Source organism: Chenopodium quinoa, unplaced genomic scaffold (assembly GCF_001683475.1).
Source record: "Chenopodium quinoa cultivar QQ74 unplaced genomic scaffold, ASM168347v1, whole genome shotgun sequence".
In the NCBI taxonomy this organism is placed as follows: Eukaryota; Viridiplantae; Streptophyta; class Magnoliopsida; order Caryophyllales; family Amaranthaceae; genus Chenopodium; species Chenopodium quinoa.
In genome coordinates this window covers 4,012,622-4,035,815 of record NW_018743697.1, presented here as the reverse complement: position 1 = coordinate 4,035,815, position 23,194 = coordinate 4,012,622, and the positions used below count along the sequence as shown (strand labels likewise).

Sequence of the window (23,194 nt, the reverse complement as noted above, 5' to 3'; positions counted from 1 at the left end):
TTATGGGTTCATTTAAGTGATTTAACTATCTGAATATCTGATTTTCTATTACTGATTTGCTAGGTAACCCATGTATTACAGATAAGTGGAATCATTCTTCACAAGATGGTCAAAGTCCTCAATTGCTATGACTTTGAAAGCAAAGCATTGAACAAGTTAGTTTTTAAGCAATTGAGGCAGAAACATAAATTAATAAGCAAGAACTATTCTATTGAAGGCTATTTGAAGTATTGCTTGCAGAGGCACTCAAGGTAACATATAAACTCCTAAAAGACAATTTTTGCTCTGAGAAGTTTTATGCATGATGAACTGTTAGCTTAGTGAATTACGCAGTATGATAATGACTTTGCTATATAATCATCATGCATAAATAAGAGGTTTTTATCATATCCAGCTGGCATTGCTTGGGGTTAGATGTTGAAGTTAATTCAATCATAAATTTAGTTTGTGGCTGTCATCAATTGTGGGAAAGTATTGCATTGTCAAGGTTGGTTAGGTAATGTTTTATTTTCTAATCAATGCCGGATGATTGAAATCGGAAAATTAAATATCCGTAGCCAGGTAGATGAGTTAGGGATATGATGAATTCTCCGTACTAAAGTAGAAAATATCCATAAAGAATTCTTCTTGTGAAGTTGTCACATGCTCTCTCTCAAAACGCACCAATTCTTCCTTTATCGAGGATTGTGTGCCATTACAGAACTAACAACAGATATTAATACAAATAAAAATATCCATAACCGAATCATCTTATACAAGAATTAATGTATAACCTTTGATTACTAAATAAAGTAAAACCAGATCATAATATGCCCAATAACAAAACAAAACAAAACTAATTCTATTAGAATTTGAGGACCAAAAAAAGGTTCAATATCTCTGTGTACATTCCACCTACAGGTATGCAGGGTATTATTGTATCATGTCTATTAACATCATCTACACTTCTCGTATCAGCCTTAAACAAATAAAAAAATCTCATCCCAAAGAATAAATGAAGGTATAATTTAAGTATTTAACTAAGAAAATAATAGTAAAAAGAAACAAATAAAAAAACAAAAACCCTTGTTTTGAAAATAAATAAACAAATACTAACTTCATTTGGATTATGGGTAGCCCTGGGATCAGGATCGGCCTGAATCTGATCCCAGTGGTGAAGGACCAGTCCCGTGATTTCGCTTGATTGAATTCATCTTGTCAAGTGTCAATTTGGCTCTGAATCTAGCAATAAAATCATCAGCTTTTGTATCTACATCTGGACTTGGACAAAACACATTGCTAGTTTGTTTATTGCTTGGGGAACTGTCATCATCTTCTGATGCTGAATAACCACTGCGCGGACTGTTATTGTTGCTCTCTATCTTAACATAACCCCCTTGTGTGACAAATCTCCATGCTGACATCTTAAATGGCGGCGGAGGAGGAGGTGGCGGTATTGGGATCAGTGGTGACTCACTGCCATTACCAATGTCTTTATCTATGCTGCTGAAGCTATCTGTTTTAGCTGGCGGGACTGTTCTTCTGGTTGTTGATGGTGTAGTTCTAGTCTTAGGCAATGGTCTAGCAGAATCAAGGCTCTGATATTGTTGTTGCAGTGGTCTAGCAGGTGGTGGTGGTGGTGCAGGAGGAGGGACTGAAGTGGAATATATTTGCCTCTTTGTCTTTCCTTTTTTAGAGAAAATATTATGGAACATGGAAGGATGTGATGGAGGCGGTGGAGGTGGGGGTGGTGGAGGAGATGGTGGGGGGAATTCAGGAGTGGACTTTGAACGATGAATTGATGTCTTTGGAGGTTGGATGATTTCTGTTAGGTTCTCATAACTTCTCCTTGCCTGCTTCCTTTTCCTTCTTGGAAGGCGATTGAGGGTCCTAATCACAATCCCTTTCTTTTTATCTCTTATTATATCTTCAGAGAATTGGCCTATTATTGGTCTCAGTGGTGGCGGTGGTGGGGGTGGGGGTGGAGGTGGTTGTTCTAGAATTTGAACCTTTGATATATGTCTCCTATTTGCTTGGCTGTTCCTCCTATTTTCATGCTTCTTTATAGCTGAAATTGTTGAATAAGTCCGTGGGAGTGGTGGAGGTGGAGGTGGCGGCGGTGGCGGTGATGGAGGTGGCCAGAAGTAATTGTTTGGTGATATTGGCGAGGGTGGTGACATTGGTTGCCGTCGGTATGTGGTTCGTGAGGGTGGTGGAGGTGGGGGTGGTGGCGGTGAAGGTGGTGGCCAAAAGTCATTGGTTGGTGACAATTGCTGCTGTGGAATTGCAGTTCGTGAGGGTGGTGGAGGTGGGGGCGGAGGCGGTGAAGGTGGTGGCCAAAAGTCATTGGTTGGTGACAATTGCTGCCTTCGAATTGCAGTTCGTGAGGGTGGCGGAGGCGGGGGCGGAGGCGGTGATGGTGGTGGCCAAAAGTCATTGGTTGGTGACAATGGTGAGGGTGGTGACAATGGTTGTGGTAGAAATGCTGGTGATGGCATTTGCTTTTTAACCTTTGCTTTGGGTTTCTTTTTTATTGAATTGTTTTGATTACTCTCATGCTTCTTTTTAGTTGATATTGATGAATGTGCTCGTAGGGGTGGTGGAGGTGGAGGAGGAGGAGGTGGTGGTGATGGTGGTGGCCAGAAATATGAGGTTGGTGATGTTGGAGATAGCGGTGACATTGGTGGCGAAGGTGAAATAGGATAATGGACAGGATGTGGTGGATTTGATTCAGATTTGAGAACCTGTTGTTCATTACTTACTTGAGCATCCATCTCAATATTTTTGGTGACATGTTGATCCTCATTAACCACTTGTTTGGATCTAACATTAACATTTTTTCTAGCAGTTGCTGATGGTGGCGGAGTTGGTGGCGATGGTTTTATATCCTGTTTGGCACCACCTACAAATGTATCCACCTCAATGTTTTTAACATCAAACTCATCTTCATCCACCACTCCAAGAGATTTACTACGATTAATACGACTCTCAGATCTCGAAAATTGATGATTATACAGATGAGTATCATCATATGATCTCCACCTATTCTCGCTCATCATCCATTGTCCCTCTTGCCGAAGATCCGGGTATGAGCTGCTGTTCCTTCTTAACCTTCTCATAGTATCTGCATTACCAAAACTATTGTGTGCCATCCTACTGTCTTGATATTCATACCACCGGCGTGGAGTCGATGACTCTGCGGACTTGCTAGATTCTTGTCTCATAGGACTGCTAACTGGTGTTTGATCATCATCCTTCCTTCCCAAGAACCCACAAACAATTGCAAACAAGACAAGAATCAGATTAAGTGAGTTCCAACTGCTCTTCACTAAGCTCGGATTAAAGACCGAGCGAGCAAGAGACAATACAGAAGGGATCACTATGGCTAAAAATACAACAGCTGCAGCCAGCAGAATCACAACCAGAACACCAGTATTGAGGAATAAGCTCGATGCCGGGTTGTGTCTACGCCGATGACGGTCTGCCTGACGGAGGGCAGCATTGCTCTGTATCCAAAAAGGAGGTGGGTCGTCTTCTGTTTGCTCCATGTATGTACTATGGTTGAGATTTTGCTTTCTATCTCTGCTTTGCTTTCAAAGATCAAATGGTGCCTTTAAGGCAGTTGCAACTTTTTTTTTTGCTTTTTCAGCTGCCTTTAGTCGTTTGTTTGTGCAACTTTAATGTTGGGTATGATTTTAAGGGGATAATTTATATGATAGTTTAAATAGATTGTGCTTGCTTGTGGACAATAATAGAGTATGCTGGAAATCATTAAAATTTAAAAAGACTAATATTTATTTGATTTATATAAATTATTAAATTGGTAACGGCTGCTGTGTTGTGTAACGTGGGCCTCCAAAGAATGAGAAACTTGCTAAGGACGCGTATTTTGTGTGCGAAACAACGCGTCTGATGAATAGTGTACTCTATTATATCCAGGTTGTTTTAACGCTAGTAGGAGTATAACTTTTGTTATACTTCTATTTTGCTGTCAATCAGTTTTGGTGTACAGTGTGTTGAACCATTAATAGTACGGAATACTTTGTATAACTTTGACTTTTTTAATTGGTTGTGTATAAGTTTAACCATCCATAAGTAATTATACATATAAGTGTTACGCAACTAAAAAGAAAGTAGGTAAATATTGCACGAATTAGAATGTTATTAAAAACAAACGAATGAAGTTTGAACTCCTTTAATAAGGAGTTTTGAGAAAATAGATTAGAAATAGAAATAAAATTGTGCTTTTGTTTCTCCTTTACCAGATTAGAACTTATATGATGATGACATCTAGTCACAATATTTGTTGCGTTTGGCTGATTTTTGGTGATTAGTTGAGCATGAGCCTATCAGTGGTCCCTAAATCTGGTTAGTGGGTCAAGTAAAGGTTGATGCAGGCCAGGGTTGAGCTAGGTCACCTCTTGACATTTTAAACAGGTCAACTCAAAGCGGTTTGTGGATTGATCGTAGGTTGTAGAGGGTTTAGGACATAAGCGAGCAAGGAAAAACAAATAAGAGTAGAGACTAAAGTGAGCACATGTGAATACGAAACTACAAGTATACATTCTTATTTTTAATTAGTGTATAATTTTGTTACAAAACTATAATAAAAACCATGTCCATTAAAACCCGGTTAATTCGACCCTTTTCATTTATCCATTGTTTCACTTATCCAATAATTAGGACAAATTGTGATCCATAGATAATTGGATCACCAAAGAACAATTGTTTGTCTAAATGGCCATTATGTTGTCAAAGTTTTCTTCCTCTTTAATTATTCATAGTACATTTATCAAGAAAAGTTATAGTATTGTCGTTATTCATTAGTTATTAGTTTGATGTTAGAAGGGATCCTTTGTACCATTTTCAAATTTTCACACTAATATCTTGATTGTAATTCTCATTTGAAGTCTGCTGTAAAGTTAGGACTTGCCTCAATCACTTTGTTTTTAGGCGCAATTTCTCATTATAGTCCAAATTAGCAAGAAGCCAAATCATTATCAATATTCTTGGTGATAGTTGTGTTAAGGAAACTTTTGAAGCTAGAAACCTTCCATGTGCATGCTACTCGAATCTCATTCCAAGTATTTGACTTGTGAGAGCTATCATCATCAAACACAACCTTCACACTAGGTAGGAGGAAAAAATTCTCAATTACCTGACATTGATCGTTTTTTTTAAAATTTATTTTGACTCCAACTTAAACTACGTAGTTAGACTACACAACTTCAAATGACATATGATAATTAAAAACCCCCAAGCATATCTATCAAATGAATATTCCAAGCATGATATAAAACTTATTGGAAATTCAATGCTTATTCATAGTTATAAAGAAAATGGTTAACAAAAACTTATACATCGTATTTGAGAGGCTTTGTGATAATTCATTATCACAGCTCATATGGCACCATAATAAACTATCTTCACACTATTATAAAGCAAAATATGCTAACTTTTACGTCGATATAATTATTATGTGATTTCACACAAGACGTACATACAACTATACCACCTTTATGTCGATTATTGCCATCAAACTTCATACAAGTATAATTGATTTCTTATACTTGATAGACCTTGACTTATGTTTGTACAGACTAATTATAACAAGTAGTGACAAAGAAATGGGCAAAAGATTATTAGATAAGCAAAACTTATGCGTAAGATTATGCCTCTAATCTTTCCTAAAGTCATAGTCAATGATTTTTCATTGCTTCTCGATATAAATTATGAAATATAATGAGTTTAATGACAATTGACAAATATTTGGAGAGTATAAAACCTTTGATTAGGACAGATTCAAGCCATATTCTTTGATTCCTTAATATGATTTTCCGTATTATTTCATTATATATAGGTTGTACGCATATAATACGGAGTATATATTTGCTTTTACCCCAAGGAATAAAGATTCTATTATAAAATAAATATACAAGGCATCTATCATTGACTATTTCCTATTATTGATTGTAAGATCGATCTACAATAATTATCATAAATTCTTAAGTCATGAAGTCTTCATGTTGATAGTATTTTATTTGGTTTTATTTAATTTCCTTTGAGTTTGGTTGGAATTTGGAAAAACAAGTTCATGCAAATTGTGTAATAGCCTCCTTTTTTTGTGCGCCTTTTCAGCCAAGATTTACATGATAACGTGGGAATATGACTATCAAATATCTTCATGTTTTTGTTATTGCTTTATTACTATTATTTTTTTAATATTTTGTTTATACATCATATTGAATTATTGAAGGATAATAATAATATACGTCTTTTTAATTTATCGACCCTTCACATCCATATGTGATTTGTGCTCTCAAGATCTCATGTTCACATTTGTTAATTAAGTTGAGATTTACGTGATCAAACATGTATAGAACATGCCATATTACCTTTGCTAAAGAGTAATACAGAGCACTCAGCAATTAATATGGCTTTTAATTATCTTGTATTTGTTTGACTATCACAAGAGCAAATGTGTGTATTAAATTCATGACACCACTTACAACACTAGAGTTTCCAACTATAGTTTTATCTTCGTCTTAGATAAAATGTTGTGAATTAATAATTAGGAAAATTTGCAAATTGCAGCCATTTAATTTTTTTTTTTTTTTGCAAATTGCAGCCCAAAAGTTCGTATAAATTGTAAATTGCAGCCCGATTCAATCATTTCATCATTTTACATGTTGAAAAAATCTTCGTTTAAGGTTTTAGGGGTCATTTCAGCCCTTAGGGACCCGAATTGAGCTTGGAATAGCAAAAAATAACGTAAGTGTCTCATATTTACAGTTTTCCACAAATCGATACATTTTTGTTACGCAAAACAAGATACTTGTGTTATTTTTTTTGCTAATTCCGAGCTCAATTCGGACCCCTAAGAGCTAAATGGCCCCTAAAACCTTAATCGAAAATTTTTCAACTTGTAAACCGATGAAAAAGTTGAATCGAGTTGCAATTTACGATTTATATGAATTTTTGGGCTGCAATTTGCAATTTTATTTTTTAATGGCTGCAATTTGCAAAATACGAACTTTAAATGACTGCAATTTGCAAATTTTAATTATTGATTGTCATAGAGATATGAACATTATTATTTATTTATTTATTTATTATTTTTTTTGTCAAGGAGCTTGTAAACTTTTTTAGAAAATAAAGTAGATTGCCAATATGAAAAAAAAATCTAATTAAGAGATGGAGGGAGTACGTAACTATGAATTACGGAGTACTATTTTGGTTCAATTTGTTTTGATGTATTTTGAGACTACAAGAAAGCAACTACTCGTACTCATATGTTATTTTTTATTGCTTGACTTTTCTAAAGCTTCAGTCTCATCCCATTATTTTCAATAATTCGATTTAAGATTAAGAGCCTAAAAATAAACTAAAAGTCTAAATAATTTTAAGCTAAATTATTATTATTATTATTATTATTATTATTATTATTATTATTATTATTATTATTATTATTATTGTTTGGGTCCAATTTAGTCCAATTGGGCTTAGGCATTAAATGATCCAATTAAAAGCCCAAGGTCAAGGTTCATCTCTCCAATTGTGCTAAAGTCAAAGATCAGCCCTCAAGGCAAGTCAATTGGGCTAAGACCCAACATCTCCATGTATGAAGAGGTATAAAAGCCATCAATATTACATTTTTACATAGATTCTCATTAATTCAAGCAAAGCCTCAAGCAACTAATTCTCTTGCATAGTCTTCTCTTTCAACACATTGTACTGACTTTAGCATCGGAGGGGCCTTCCTCGGCAACACCCCCGAGGCTAGTTTACGTGTGTTTAATGTGCAGGAAACCTTCGGTCCAACATTACTTGGACCGAATCTAGTCTTCTCCGTTTCATCGGACCTTCGGCAAGGTCCCATTGTTTTCACCCGAAACAATTTGGCGCCGTCTGTGGGGAAGACTTTCAAAAATCTTTAAGCCAAAACACTAACCAAGATCATCTTGCAATTATCTTAGTAGCAATGTCTAAGAACCGCAAGAGTAAAGGCCTCCGTCAAGGAGCGGGCGAAAAGCCTAAAACCTCTACACCATCACCCTCGCCGGACCGGAACTCTCCCAAGGGTGCCAGCTCGGGGGGAGGATCATACAAGGAGGATTCTCTTTCTCCCGTAATTCATGACTTATCATAGGCCGAGTCACTCTCGGTCTAGCAGGGGTGAGTCCGATCATAGGACACATTCAGTGCCCCAAAGCCAACCATCGACTGTGCTCCCTCATTCCCATACTCGGCCGAGGACCCTTTGACGGGGCCCAGCTCGGAGGAGGTGGCAAGAGCGCTGGCAATGCTCATGGAGGCAATGAGGGCACAAAATATGCCACCACCTCGTAATCGAACTCCTCCGCATACCCGGCATCAGCGGAGGAAGCTAGACCATGATGGTGGGAAGCTTCCTTCCTTCCGGGAACTGGAAAAGTGGGAAGAGGATACATGGAAAAATGAAAAAGAGAGGAAAAAGAACCCTCAATTTTTAAAAGGATCCTTATCCTCCCGACCAGAAACGCATAAGAGCAGCAGCTCAGCTTCTCGGCCAGAATCTACTCACCGAGAACCTGAGACTGTTCGCCGAAGCGTCCTCGACCGACTCGGCGGCAAGGAACCGAGCGTTCGCAGTCGCCTCTCGTTCCCTGCGGCCGAGGCCCAGACTTCCCAGCCAGGGACGAAAACCACTCCTACCTCTCTAAGAGGGCGGAGCGCGGTCCCTTCGGCCAGGAACAAGGGCAAGGCCGTTATGCTACCCGCCAGTTCGCCATTCGAGCAATGGATACTGGAAGAGCACGTGCCCACGGTTAAAATACCGTCGCACATCACATATGACGGGACCTCGGATCCGAAGGATCACGTGGCCTCGTATGAGACTCATATGCATCTTTGCCCCAGATCCGAAGCGACTTGGTGCAAATATTTCCCAACCACTCTCAAGGGGGTCGCGCAAGCGTGGATCTCCAAGGGAGTAAAGCAAGGCTCCATAACAGGGTGGGATGATCTGTCCTCCAAATTCAAGAGCAAGTTTCCCACGGCAAACCGCCGAGAGAAGACTACTGCAGAACTCATGAGTCTGCAACAGGGGGAAACCGAAAGCCTCCGAGACTATCTGACCCGTTTCAGTAACGAGTCATCCAGCGTCTCTCAGCTGGACCAGGGGCTAGCCGTTTTTGCAATGCAGAATGGCCTTCAGCCCGGGAAGTTCCTAGACTTCATGGTCATGCATAACCCGCAGACCTTGGAGGAAGCTCTGAATGCCTCGGATAAGTTCATCCGAGCCGAAGAATGGAACAAAGCGAAAACCCAACCTCAATTTGGGGGAGGGAAACAAAGACAAATACCCTTGTCTGAAGGCCAAGGCCATAAGGCAAAGGGAAAGTCAAAGGGCTCGGAGTAATCTTCGGTCAGCGACCCAAAGAAGGAAAAATCTGCCTCATACACAGGCAGATACGAGTCCTACACTCCGCTCTCTCTTCCACGCGCCAAAATTTACAGCGTGACGAAGGAGGAGCAGAGTTACCGAAAGCCGAGACCACTCCCAGAGTGGTATCAGCGAAAAAATAAAAATCAGTGGTGCGAGTTCCACGAGTCTTCGGGACACAACACTGAGGAGTGTATCCAACTGAAGGACCAGATAGAGGACATGGTCCGGAAGGGATACTTGAAAAAATACATCGCGGATCACCGCGAGAAAAAAGAGTCCGAGAAGTCAGCAAAGGACTCTCGGCTAGACCTCGACTTCCCCCGGAAGAACAGTAAAAAACTGGAGGGGAAATTCTCTCCGATCAATGTTATCTCGGGAGGAATATACTCTCGGAGGGAGCACAAGCGACACCTTAGGGCTTTGACTCACCAGGTGAACAACGCTGATATCCAATCTCCCCAATCGCCGGTGCAGAACATGACGTTCACAGCCGCCGACTGCCGGGGGATAACGTTCCCTCACGAGGATCCGTTGGTGATCATCGCCACGGTGGCCAACCACGACGTCAGTAAGGTCCTTGTTGACGGTGGCAGCGGAGCAAACTTTCTGTTCCGAAAGGCCTACAATCAAATCAAGCTGAAGCCCAAGCACCTTACGCCGGTACCCTACCCGGTATCCGGGTTCAACAGGGCTTCAACTTATCCAGATGGGAAGGTGACACTTCCTATCACCATCGGCTGCGATGAGGCAGCCAGGATTTTTTGTCATTGACGCTCCGTCATGATTGAATTTTTGGTCATTGACGCTCCTTCAGTGTACAACGTGATTTTGGGGAGACCCATAATTCATGAGATCCAAGGGGTCGTCTCAACTTATCATCAGCAGATGATTTACGTCTCAGACGCCGGCTTCCCCGAAAGGATACAGGGCAACCAAAAGGACGCCCGAAGGTGCAACTACCTCAAACCATCCAGTAGTCGCCCAAATGACGACAAGGATGAGGAGGAGAAAGAAAAAGAAAGAGAGCCAAGCACAAAAAAGCCGAAAGGCCTAAGTGCTTCGGCCCAAGGATCTGTACCCAGAGGTAAAGGGCCCGAAAGGGAAAAGGTTAGCTCTTCAGCTGAACAACAAGACTCAGAGAGCCAGCCGAAGAACAAAAAGACTGGGACACCTGCTGACATAGGCAGCAGGCCAGATTATGAAGAGTCCAGTCCATCAGCAATGGACATGGACCAACAGACTGAAACAGTTGAGTTGGCCGAAGGAGACGTTGAGAAATGTGTAACAATCGGGATGGACCTTGATCCGAACACCCGTTGTGAACTTATTCAGCTCCTTCGGGACAACAGAGATGTGTTTGCTTTCTCGGCAGCTGATATGCCCGGGATAAGTTCAGACCTCATCTCCCATAAGCTTAATGTTGACCCAACGTGTCGACCAGTGAAGCAAAAGAAGCGGAATTACTCCGCTAATAAGAACCGAGACATCGCAGCCGAGGTCAAAAAATTGCTGGAGGCAGGCTTCATCGAACCTTGCCAATATCCAGAATGGCTGGCAAATGTGGTGATGGTTCAGAAGGCCAATGGTACCTGGAGGATGTGCGTTGACTTCACGGACCTAAATAAGGCTTGTCCGAAGGATTTCTATCCCTTGCCGAGGATCGATCAGCTAGTCGATTCGACAAGTGGCCATGCCTTGCTTAGTTTCATGGACGCATTCTCGGGGTATCATCAGATCTTCATGCACCCCGACGATCGAGCAAAGACAGCATTCGTCACGAACGCTGGGGTGTACAATTACAAAATGATGCCCTTCGGATTGAAAAATGCGGGGGCAACCTATCAAAGGCTGGTGGATCAAGTTTTTGCCGATCAAAAGGGCCGAAACATGGAAGTCTATGTCGACGATTCGATCGTCAAAAGCAAAAAACCTGAGGACCATGTTAAGGACCTAGCTGAAACTTTCGCCACCTTAAGAAAGCATCAAATGAAGCTGAATCCGAAGAAGTGTGTCTTCAGCGTGAAGTCAGGGAAATTCCTTGGGTTCATAGTCAGCAAAAGGGAGATTGATGCCAATCCCTCCAAGGTCAAAGCGGCGCTCGACCTTCCTGAGCCGAAAACAAAGCGGGATGTTCAGCGGCTCACCGGAAGAATGGCAGCCCTCTCGAGGTTCATTTCCAGAGCTTCGGATAAGGGGTTACCTTTCTTCAAAGCCCTGAAACTCCCGAAAACAAAAGAGCTCGTTTGGGAGGAAGAGCAAAAAGACGCCTTTAAACAGATTCGGGAGCATCTGGCTCAACTCCCAACGCTGGCTAGCCCAGCTGAAGGAGAAACTTTGTACCTATACGTGGCCGTTAGCCCAGTCACCATCAGCGCAGTACTGCTAAAGGAAGAAAGTAAAATTCAACAACCGATCTACTTCGTCAGTCATACACTGACGGATGACGAAGTAAGAGACTCAGCCCGAGACAGAATGGCCGCTTATAAGCAGAGAATCAGCAAATTTTATAACCGAAGGGTCCATGAAAGGCCTCTTAGAATTGGAGACCTTGTCCTTCGGAATGCTGCTGCAGTTCAGAAAGGCCGAATCCATGGGAAACTCTCAGCTGCATGGGAGGGACCTTATGAAATCTGTGATGAGCTCAGCCAGGGACATACCGACTTCGGCATTTGGATGGAACTGAGTTGAAAAATCACTGGAACGCTGATGTACTGAAAAAATATCATGTGTAAACCCTTCGGGGCAGAACAATCTTTGTAAGTACATTTTGAACTAATGAAAGGCCTTGGAGCCGCCATTTATATAAATGTTTACAACTTTTTATCCTTTCAAAGTTTTCTCGGTTTTATCTACTCTTTAAGGGTTTTTTTATTCATCCTCGTCTGAAACCTTCGCCTTCGGGTAACTGGGTTTCAGATTGCTGACAAAACTCGTCTTTTTAAAGAACACTGGTCTTTCAGCTGAAGTCAAACTTCAGTAAGACTTGTTCTCCAAAGACATGAGTCCATGGACAATTCTGGGATATTGCCTTAACTGAGCCTTGTATCCCAGAAAGCCATTATCCGAAACATTGCCTTCAGTTGGCCCTGTGTTTCGGATATCCATTTTTCAAAGATAGACAGAAAATCAAGGATAACAGCAACAGTTGAAAATTGTTTATTCAGCCTCGTCTGAAACCTTCGCCTTCGGGTAACTGGGTTTCAGATTGCTGACAAAACTCGTCTTTTTAAAGAACACTGGTCTTTCAGCTGAAGTCAAACTTCAGTAAGACTTGTTCTCCAAAGACATGAGTCTTTTTAAAGAACACTGGTCTTTCAGCTGAAGTCCAACTTCAGTAAGACTTGTTCTCCAAAGACATGAGTTCATGGACAATTCTGGGATATTGCCTTAACTGAGCCTTGTATCCCAGAAAGCTATTATCCGAAACATTGCCTTCAGTTGGCCCTGTGTTTCGGATATCTATTTTTTAAAGAACTCTAGTCTTTCAGCTGAAGTCAAGCTTCAGTAAGATTTGTTCTCCAAAGGCGTTATCCGAAGCATTGCCTTCAGTTGACCCTGTGTTTCGAATACCCATTTTGAAGAAATAAAGAAATTGTTTATTCAGCTGAAGCCATACTTCAATTTCTGGGGGGGCAAGAAGCACTACCAGTGCAAGTTTATGTTCAGCAGAATTGAAGAAACATTAAAGCATTCAAAAACAAAGCAGCTGAAGAAAAGAACATCAAATTAATAATTTATGCTCAGAAATTGAGCTACAAGTTCAAATAAACTGTATCGGCAGCCGCCCACAAGCGGAAAATAACAGCTGCCGAAATACGTACAGAAGCAAAAAATTAAACTGTTTTGTACGACAAGGCAAGCTGAAGCAAAAAACAAGGCAAAAAATTCAGAAAGCGGCAAGTCTAAAGTTGAGCGCATGATGAACCGCAAGATTCTGAAGACGACTGCCCGAGTTCCTATGCTTCAGCCCGAGGATCAGACTGGTCAGCATTGTTGAGCCCCATGGTGGTCTCAGCCCCAGCAGCAGAAGAAGCAGGCTTTGCACTCTGCCGAGCCTCCCTTTCCCTCTGTTCAGCCTCCAACTCCATTCTCTCAGCTTCTTCTTCGGCTTCCTCAGCCTTAAGAATTTCAGCTTCGACTGGAGTTGCATACTTCATATGAGGGTCTTCGGGATTCTGGACCCATTCAGCACATTTGGACCAGTCCAGCTTCGGCTCAGCATGAAGGCAGACTCTTCGGCATACTCTGAACCCGTTTCTGAAACCCATTTCATATTCTTCCTGGGTATAGACACGGACTTTGAGTAGAGCCTCAGCATCATCCAACTTCTTCTGGGTCTCCTCCAAGTCTTCCTTGGATTTCTTCAGCTCATCGGCGAGCTTGGAGGAGGAACCTTTCAGCTCATTCAGCTCCTGCTGAACTTGGGAAGCCTCTGTCTGAGCCTGGGCCACTTCTTCCTTTTTAGCCATCAGCTGATCCTCAGCCTCTTGGAGCTTAGCTCTCCGAGCTTCAGCAGCAGCAGCAGCCTCTGAGAGTTGGACATCCCTGGCTTGGAGCAGCTCTTCAGCAGCCATTCTGCTGGCTTCAAGAGCTTCTAACCGTTGCTGCACTTCAGCTTGTGCAGCAGCTCCTTCCTGGATTCGGCTCTCAATGACAGCCTTGAATTTGGAGACGTCCACTCCCATGTGCTCTTGGAGGAATTTTTCCCCTTCCATCAGTGGGGGAAAAACTTCCTTCTCCATAGCGTCGCAGAAGGTTTTGAAGGCTTCAGCAGCCTTTTTCTCGTATTCCTCACCCTTCTGCTGCTTCTCTTCAGCTGCTGCTTGCTTCAGCTTAGCAAGCTTTAACTCCTCTTCGGCTACCTTCTTGTCGTGCTCGGCAGCGTCTACCCTATCTTGTAGGGTATCTATCAGCTCTACAGTGAGAGTCTGATTGTGCACGAACTGAAAACAGGAGCACAAGTTAAAAAAAAAAAATAATAATAAAAATAGAGCTGAATTTTAGAGGAAATAAATGCAAGGAAAATCACCTGCATCATCAGCAGTTGGTTAGACCTGGCTGTGTCAGGAACTGATCTGCTGGATTCGCCCATCCCAGCAGTGGCCTTCAGCGACCAGATTCTTGCCCTATCTACTTCGGACGTGCCAGCAAAATCGCCGAAGTAGGCTCCAGCACCTTCTCGGTTCTGACCCCATATGAGGTCCCAGATGTGATCTGGGATTGGAATTCGGGGGGCCGAGAAACCCATTTCTCCAGATTGAAGAGTCTGGAAGGAAGGAAAGGATGACGACGGAGCTTCTTTAGCTTTGGATGGCTCAGCATCATCCTTCTCAGAAGAGTCAATTATTATGACCTCTTCTTCTTCAGGGGTGAGGACGAAAGCCTCAACCTCTCTTGCGATGTCTGCCGTGAAACCCTCAGCACTGGGCATCACGGCATCCTTATTCTTGTGCTCAGCGGCACTCTCCTGAACTTCTTCTTGGACCCCTCCCTTAGATTCGGGAGTTTTCTGATCCACCTCCATCTCAGGAGGTGGCGGAGGGGTCTTTTGAGGTGATTGGGGTGGTGGCCGGGGAACCCTCGGCGATCCATTGCCTTCCTCGGGTTCCCTTATTTCAACGCCGATGGTCATTGGCCTCCGCTGAAAGTCATGCGGGCCGATGATGGCCATTCTTCGGCGCCTTTTCTGAAGCGGCTGCTCGTCCATGTCTGAGTCTGAAGACTCTTCTTGTAACTGGTCTTCGGGACGAACAGGGGCTTTCCCTTCTCTGTGTCTGTTACTCTCTTCAGACTGTAAAAGACAGGGGGGAGGAAGAATGTGAGTACAAAAAAAAAAAAAAAAAAGACAAAGTTAAGTCTGAAAGCTCACCGAGGTCTTCAGCAAAGCCTCGTCTTCTTTAGCTGCCCTAGCTGCAGCTTCCTCTTCAGCAGCCCTGGAGGACCCTTCTCCTCCTTCACAAGCTTCGATAACCCGTGCAACCTCTTCGTCCGTACGGGCAGCTTCAGCTTCTTCGTCTAGCAGCTGAAACCAGGGATCTCTCTTCTTCCACCAAGGCTTCTGCCTCTGATACAGAGCAACAACCTCAATTTGGAAGTGGGAAGAGTCTAGATGAACTTCCCTATGCCTCGGTTCAGTGATGGAGGGGGCCCGATCAGTTACAACTCGTTCTCGGTTGACGCCAAGACGAGCGTAGTTAATGCCGACGTTGGTCTCGTCCCGCTCTGAAAAAGAAAAGGGGAAAGGTCAGTTCAGTTAGGCTGGCACAGCATAGAAAAAGCGAAGTGAGGAGAAAAAGAGATAATTAAAAAGCCTCGGCCCCAGCCGAAGAAGCTTACCATCCTTAAACTTTCGGCTGAGGCCAACAGCTGCTAGCATGTTCTCTTGGAAAACATAATGCGTATCGGGGAGCCAAGTCTCCGGGATATGCTGCATTCGGCCGCTGCCCCCCCGGTTCGGCAGCTTGGCGAAGATGTTCTGTTGATTAAGGTTCGGATCTGGCCCGTTATCTACGGGGGGACCTAGACTTCCCATGTCGGGATCAGGCTCAGCAAGGTACCGGGGAGCGCTGAAGACGCAAGGGTGGCTCGGGTCCGTGGGTGCCCTAACCCAAATCCATTGACCTCTCCAGTCCTTGTCTGAAGAGTCGTTCGGCCACATGGTTAGGTACTGGGGCCGAGACTCAATCCGGTACCACCCAGAACCATGACTTCCGTGCCCACTTTGAATATTTGGCACTAGCCGATGAAGCTTTTTGAAGCAGTGCAGGTTCGGCACATACTTGAAGAACTTGCAGACCCATAAGTATGTCATCACCCTTCGGATGCTGGTGGGAGTTAACTGACATAGAGAGATATTGTAATGGATCAGCAAGTCTCGGACGAATACGTCCAAAGGGAACCTCAGCCCGTACTGAAGTTGTCTTGTGTACACCCCCACATACCCCGGGGGTAAACGATGGATTCTATCGGATGCCGCGGGCATTCGGCACCAATACCCATCAGCTTCAAAAATGCCGTAATGCAACTCAATTTGCTCGGCAAACCGATATTGTTCGGCATTCTCCACCCACCATGAGTAGGGGCGGTTCTTTATCATGGCCGAAGCTACTTCGGCATTCTCCCACTCTGAAAACCCGGGGAGGATATCCCAAAGGACAGCGGGAACTTCATCGTCCCGTCCAGAAGCGCTCGGCCCCTCCATTCTCTGAGGAGGAGCCGAGGAAATGGGAGTCGCCCTAATCCCTTCAGCAGGGTCAGACTCTGGCCTTTGTCCATTCCAGGTCCCAATCCTGTTCCTAGGATCGGGAATCGGCCTTGCTCTTCTTGGAGCACGGGCTCTACCTCTAACTCCTCTTGCCATTGATTATTTCGAAGAAAAAAGTCGAAAAAAGGGGAAGGAGTTCGAATTCGAAGAAAAATAAACTGAAATCAAAGGAATTTACCTTAATCTGAAGCGAAAGTTGCCGATTTACGAGTTCGTAGTGGCAAGTCTCAGTTTCTAAGCTTAATGCTCGGGGAATTTGCGAAGTTTTGATGCGGGTTCTTGGTTTCTCTCGAGAATTCTGGGTTTGTGTTGGTGAATAAGTGAGGAGAGATGACGCGCCTCTGATTATATCTCCAGAAATGGGAATACGGGGAGTCCGCGTTTCAATTTCTCTTAAATACCCCACTAAGTAACCGTTAAACACACGACCTTGCGATTAAACTGCCCATTATCCGTCCAACTTCCACAATCATCCGCCTTAACCGTTGTTATCTCATTAATTACGGTTTAAATTCAAATTTTTGGATTAATTAAATCATTCACTTCCCTCCTTTTCTGAATTAAATCAAACCCGACCCGTCATCCTTCCAAATCGGGTCTGGGGGGCAAGTTGTTTGGGTCCAATTTAGTCCAATTGGGCTTAGGCATTAAATGATCCAATTAAAAGCCCAAGGTCAAGGTTCATCTCTCCAATTGTGCTAAAGTCAAAGATCAGCCCTCAAGGCAAGCCAATTGGGCTAAGACCCAACATCTCCATGTATGAAGAGGTATAAAAGCCATCAATATTACATTTTTACATAGATTCTCATTAATTCAAGCAAAGCCTCAAGCAACTAATTCTCTTGCATAGTCTTCTCTTTCAACACATTGTACTGACTTTAGCATCGGAGGGGCCTTCTTCGGCAACACCCCCGAGGCTAGTTTACGTGTGTTTACTGTGCAGGAAACCTTCGGCCCAACATTACTTGGACCGAATCTAGTCTTCTCCGTTTCATCGGACCTTCGGCAAGGTCCCATTGTTTCCACCCGAAACAATTATTATTATTATTATTATTATTATTATTATTATTATTATTATTATTATTATTATATCTTTCAATTGAAAAAAAAATTGCCTACGGAGTATGACGCACCGCCAAACCACATATGCATAGTAAAATAAGTTAATTATACATTTTAGCACGTGTTTATATATTAGTAGGTGAGCAACCGTTAATGACTACACATGTAACTTGTAAGATTATGACCTGTGAAGTTGTTCGTAACGATGAAAATCTGAATTGCATAACTACCAATTATGCCTTGTAGTTGTTTCGCAAATAAAGGTTCGACTAAAATCATTACCTAATTTTATCACACAATTTTACATATACAACTAATACAATCAGTTAGTCAAAACATCTAATGCAATCAAATAGTCAAATTAGCTTATTAAACCAACTCTTAGGAAAAATATAGTTATATACTCACTAATTACCTAATAGGATCAGAACCTCCCCCTCCATTTTAACATGGTTATCACATTATTTCATCCCTTTTTTGTTTAAGAATACGACTTGCTCCGTATTCATGTGTTATTACTATTTTCATTCAATTTTTTTTTTTTTTTTTGTGAAATATTTTCATTCAATTTAAACATTAAATGATTTTATATTTGAAAACATCATACTACCTCCATTTTATATTTAGTGCAACAAAAGCCTTCATAGGAGAATTTTATTAATGAGTCTTAAATGGAGAAAGAATAATAAAAAAGCATATGATGAAGAAAGACTATTTAAAATGAATAGAAAACATGTATTGCACATAATATGAAACAGATTTAACTATAATCGGGAATTTGGGACATCAAAAACATAACTATATGATTAGAGTCCCCAAAATGACTAAGATGATCAATTTGAATTCAGCTTGCACCATCAAGAATCCACAAGGTGGCAATATCCACCTAATTAACAACTTTTTAACATGATTAGAAAATTGTAAACATGTAATTGTGCATCAAAATTTTATGTGCTGGTCCTGTGCAATTCAGTTTTTGTGTAGTATCACACGAAATAATTAGCAACAAAGAGTGCATATGTTATCTAAACTTAATAACATAATAGCATATGCATATCAATATCTTGCCAAGATATAAATCCAAAAACAGAGAGTAAAAGCATGTTTATCCAATTTCAAATCAGTTTTTAAAAAAGCACAATTAATCATTTGATAAGTACATCTATGCAATTAGCTCAACAATATAAACCATGAAGCCATCATAACTAGCACAGTAATCTTTCAATTTTCAATCACTGAAACAACTTTTACCTTATAGAGTTGATATGCCAACTGAGATTACAAAACAAAAAATAAATGTAGTTGATGGCTCAATCTATCCCCATTTTGATTATCACATGTTGTAAAAGGCGCTGTCCAATAACAAACCTCTGGAAGGAATTAAGGTTTGTTTGGAAAGTGAAAGAATAGCAGGGGCCATTATTACATTACCCTCTTCTCCTCTTCCTCAGTGTTGGGAACTTAAGAGGAGTAGGAAGGGTAGCAACAGTCACCTTATTTCTTCTGGCAAACTTACAGCCCAAATTCTCGAAATAAGGTCTTAGACTTAAAGCAGACATCTTCAGATCCTTGGCAATATCTGTAAAATCAGTCTGAAACTCATCAACAAATAAGGTGAGAACCAGCACATAGCTGATGAGGGAGCCTATTTTGTCATCTGAGAGCCTGTTTTTCTCTTTATTAATAAACATTTTGTCAAACTTCTGTGACAAAATACTTGGGAGATAAACGTGATGCTTTGAAGATTTTCCACCACCACCAGCAGAATACCGATTCTTGATGTTTATGAGATGAGAAATGTATGACAGGATGCCAGCAAGCCTACTCTTCTCTGCTTCATCCTACAGAATCAAGAGTAGAAAATAACATACATATATGACTATATGTACCTATGGGGAAAGCATTCAGGTTAAAGAATGATATTGAGATCAATGACCACAATATTGGCAATGAAATCTAGACAGAACAACACTTAGTCAATGAAGTCTGGACAGAAAATGCATAAAAAGCCACCGAGCTGCCCAAAATACTAGCCATGATCATGTAATTTGCCAGATTTTGCTATCTTAATACACAACAAGCCCAAAGAAGCATATCCCCGTTTACTACATTTTGCCGTGCTAGATTAACAACATAGCCTAAGTACACTATCATTAGCTCCTTTGTCTCAATTCTCAAACCAAACAAACTCACACAGAGCAACCAACTTACTCCACCCCCTCCCTAAAGACACAGAAAAATAAAGGCTAGCTTTACAATATATACGCAGAACAGCTTGACAAGTGCAATTAAGCTCACCTACTTCCCTTTATTTTTCCTTAACTACCTTCTGCTATTGTTTTAATTCAAGCAAAAAAAATCACATATCAATAACAACTTATTTCCAACACACAAATCTCTTGCAAGAAGATGTAGATGCTGCCTTGATTATCACTACCAGCTCTACATCTTCTTGCAAGAGATAAATGCCATCTTTAAATAAAATAAAATTTTGTATCAGCCTACAGCTATGTTCTTTTCCCATACAAAATTTTATTTTATTTATTTATAGGAAAAGAAGTTCAAATAAGTTTTAATAAGGGTACCCAATTTCAATTTACAACTACAACAAGTTCAAATAAGTGAATTTCAAATGAAAATAAAAGTCTATCTTAAACCAACTCACCTTGTTTAATTCCACTTTGTAACATCGATTGCACACAAAACTTGGGTAAACATCTGGTTTTATCTCCTGCCCAGATTGCAACCGCTCCAAAATGTCTCTCACATAATCCCATTCTCCCTTGAGAATAATTTTATCAAGCAGATAAGCCTTCTCTGGTGTTGTAGCAGAGAGATCGTGTGGGGGAAGATTGTTGTCAGTGTTCAAACTGGAACTTTCAATTGCTGTCTTGTCTATAGGAGTTGCCTCTAAAATTTGGTTTATCTCAGGCATGACATCAGGATCTTCCTTTTGACTTAACCGCATAGCTTCCTTGTCCTGCAAGAGAGACAACTAATCTATAATTTGTCCGAATTAAATCTGATCCAGACGATACAAGTGTTCTATAGGAGTACAATTTAATACATTTGAAGTTGTGATCACTAGTTTTGGAAATTTCTGACTCTCTTATTAATAATCTGGAAGCTACAAATTACTATATTACACTTGACAGATTTTTATCTTTGACTAATCTGTAAGATTTTTTTTTTTTTTTTTTCAAAATTAGTGTTTCATCACTTGATGAGTTCATAATTTGGACCTTAGCTCAAATGGTATATGTATACATCATGATTCCCCATAACTCATCAAACATGAACTGGGTTAAAACTTAATAGAACATGTTCAGGAGTTTTATCGCATAACATAACGCAGAAAAACAAATGGATGTTGATCTAGATATCTCATCATCAGTAAAGAAGGAACAGAGCCAAGAATAACAGTTCCCTACATCGTATCACAGCATAAGCCTTTGGTTCCTAAGATCCTAACGCCAAAGATGGGTATCAATATATAATTAAATATCCAAGTGGAAGCATACAAACCTTCTTTATTGCACCCTTGGTACCATAACGGTCTGTAAGTTTATGCCTTTTGAGTCTTCTATCTTCAGCATCTTCAATCTTGGCTGGAGTTTCTGGTTCCGTTTCAGATGCACGTGATGCCCTAGCTAATGGTTGTAGCCTGAATACCTGAACATTGTCAGCAACAAGGTCCATGTTAGGAAAAGGTGTCGAGCTCAAATAGGTGTCTACTTCAAAAGAATGCTGTTAGATTGTAATCTCAGAAACAAGCAAATGGAGGGTTTTAAATCGCATCATATGATCCTGGCAATAAGTCGCTGTACTGACAACAACCCAAAAGACAGCCAATACTGCCTTTATGAGACACATCCCACTTTAGACAATGCAGCATTCTGTTATTCCTCGAACTTTTTTTTTTGGTTAGCAACTTTGCATACTTTGTATCTATATAACAGGAAATGTCATATTGTCATTAATGAATTCTGAAACGCATAGCTATACCAGTTGATGATAAACATGACACTGTTAATGAAATAATCAAACGTAAAAATCTTCAATTTCCCATAATTCTTCCTTGAATGATCACACAAGCACAAATCATTTTCATGGAAACCAATCAATCAAACAAACAACACTAAAAGCCAAGATGCAACCCCCTTCTTCAACTAACTAAACAAAAAAAAAAAAAAAAAAAAAATCCAACATTTCTTCATTTAAAGCAATTAACACAATCAAATATCAAAAATTCCAATCAGCTTAATCGATGGTACCCGGGATCAAAACCCGAGTAAATTACTGCCTTTTGTGGCTCTTTGTACACCAGAATTAAGCAAACAATAAGCTTGAAAAAACAAAAATTGAAAAAAGTGAAGGAAATTATACCCTATTAGCATTAATGGGGGCCAATCTGAAAGACTGAGAACGTTTATCAACAACCGCAAGAGCATAACTATTCATCCTACCAACAGCAGCTTCACCAAAATGACTATTACCAACATAATCAACTTTAGACCCATTTGGTTTCACAACAAGTTCAACTCTTCTAAGCCGTTTTTGATCCCTGAAAAACCCTAGTTTGCTTGATTCTGGGTTTTTAAGGTTTAATGGGTCGAACCCAGAAGGGTAATACCCTAACATTGGTGCATTTTTCTCTTGTTGTTCCTTCAACATTTGAACTTGGGTATCAAATTCGATTGCTTTCCTCTTTTTTTTCTTGGAATTGTGTGATTTAGGGGGTGTTAATGCTTCCATGTTAGATTTTGGCAAAGAGAGATAGTGGGGTTGAAACAGAGAGAAATCAAACGACAGGGTTTTGGAGATTGAATTGGGGTTTTTCTGTGATAAACCCTACAATTGAGAATTGGAGAGAGAAGAAGAAAGGAAGTAATATTGGGCTATTTGGTGGTGTTTTTGGTTGTGGGCTCATACCAAATTTTAAGACGAGGCCACAAATATTTTTTTTTTTTTTTTTTGGGTAGTATTTACTCGGTTTACATTTACTTTCAAGTTGCAACACACGACTTTAGCACGTATTTTCAAAGAGATATTATACTAAGTAAATAAACAAATTAATTGACAAAATTTTATTACCGATAAGAAGAAAGTGATAAGTTGTTACAATTTAATTTTATTTTTGTCCAATAGTGGAAGTATATAATTAAGTGTAATTCGATATTTCAGGTATAGTGCTGGCTAAGGATGAAGATGGATATTTTGTTAATGTGTACTTATGTACCCATAAATCCATAATCATAAATCCGTTTAATAAAATAAATTATAACTTATTTACTTTTATTATTAACCGAAAATATCCCATATACTTTCAAGAGCCGATTTTGTACACCCTGAGTAACTTGCTCATATGTATTTTTGCCCATTTATTGAATGAACAAAAATTAATGAGCGAATAGCTCTGGGCATACAGTACACTCAGGTATATATAACAAAATTTATACACT

General features: G+C 40.7%; 2 protein-coding genes across 2 annotated transcripts; both read right to left on the bottom strand.

Moving 5' to 3' along the window:
• Positions 1-1,124: 1,124 nt before the first annotated feature.
• On the bottom strand, positions 1,125-3,527 carry LOC110684502 (ras-associated and pleckstrin homology domains-containing protein 1-like). Its single transcript, XM_021860956.1, has one exon. The coding sequence runs from the start codon at positions 3,525-3,527 to the stop codon at positions 1,125-1,127; it is 2,403 nt and encodes an 800-aa protein (XP_021716648.1).
• A 15,284-nt stretch (positions 3,528-18,811) lies between these two features.
• Positions 18,812-22,663, bottom strand: LOC110684352 (DNA-directed RNA polymerase I subunit rpa49-like). Its single transcript, XM_021860805.1, has 4 exons — positions 22,119-22,663; positions 21,258-21,404; positions 20,398-20,712; positions 18,812-19,573 (listed from the first exon to the last, which is right to left on the bottom strand). Exons 1-4 carry the CDS (start codon positions 22,485-22,487, stop codon positions 19,160-19,162), a joined length of 1,245 nt encoding a protein of 414 aa, XP_021716497.1. The 5' UTR covers positions 22,488-22,663; the 3' UTR covers positions 18,812-19,159.
• Positions 22,664-23,194: the final 531 nt, after the last annotated feature.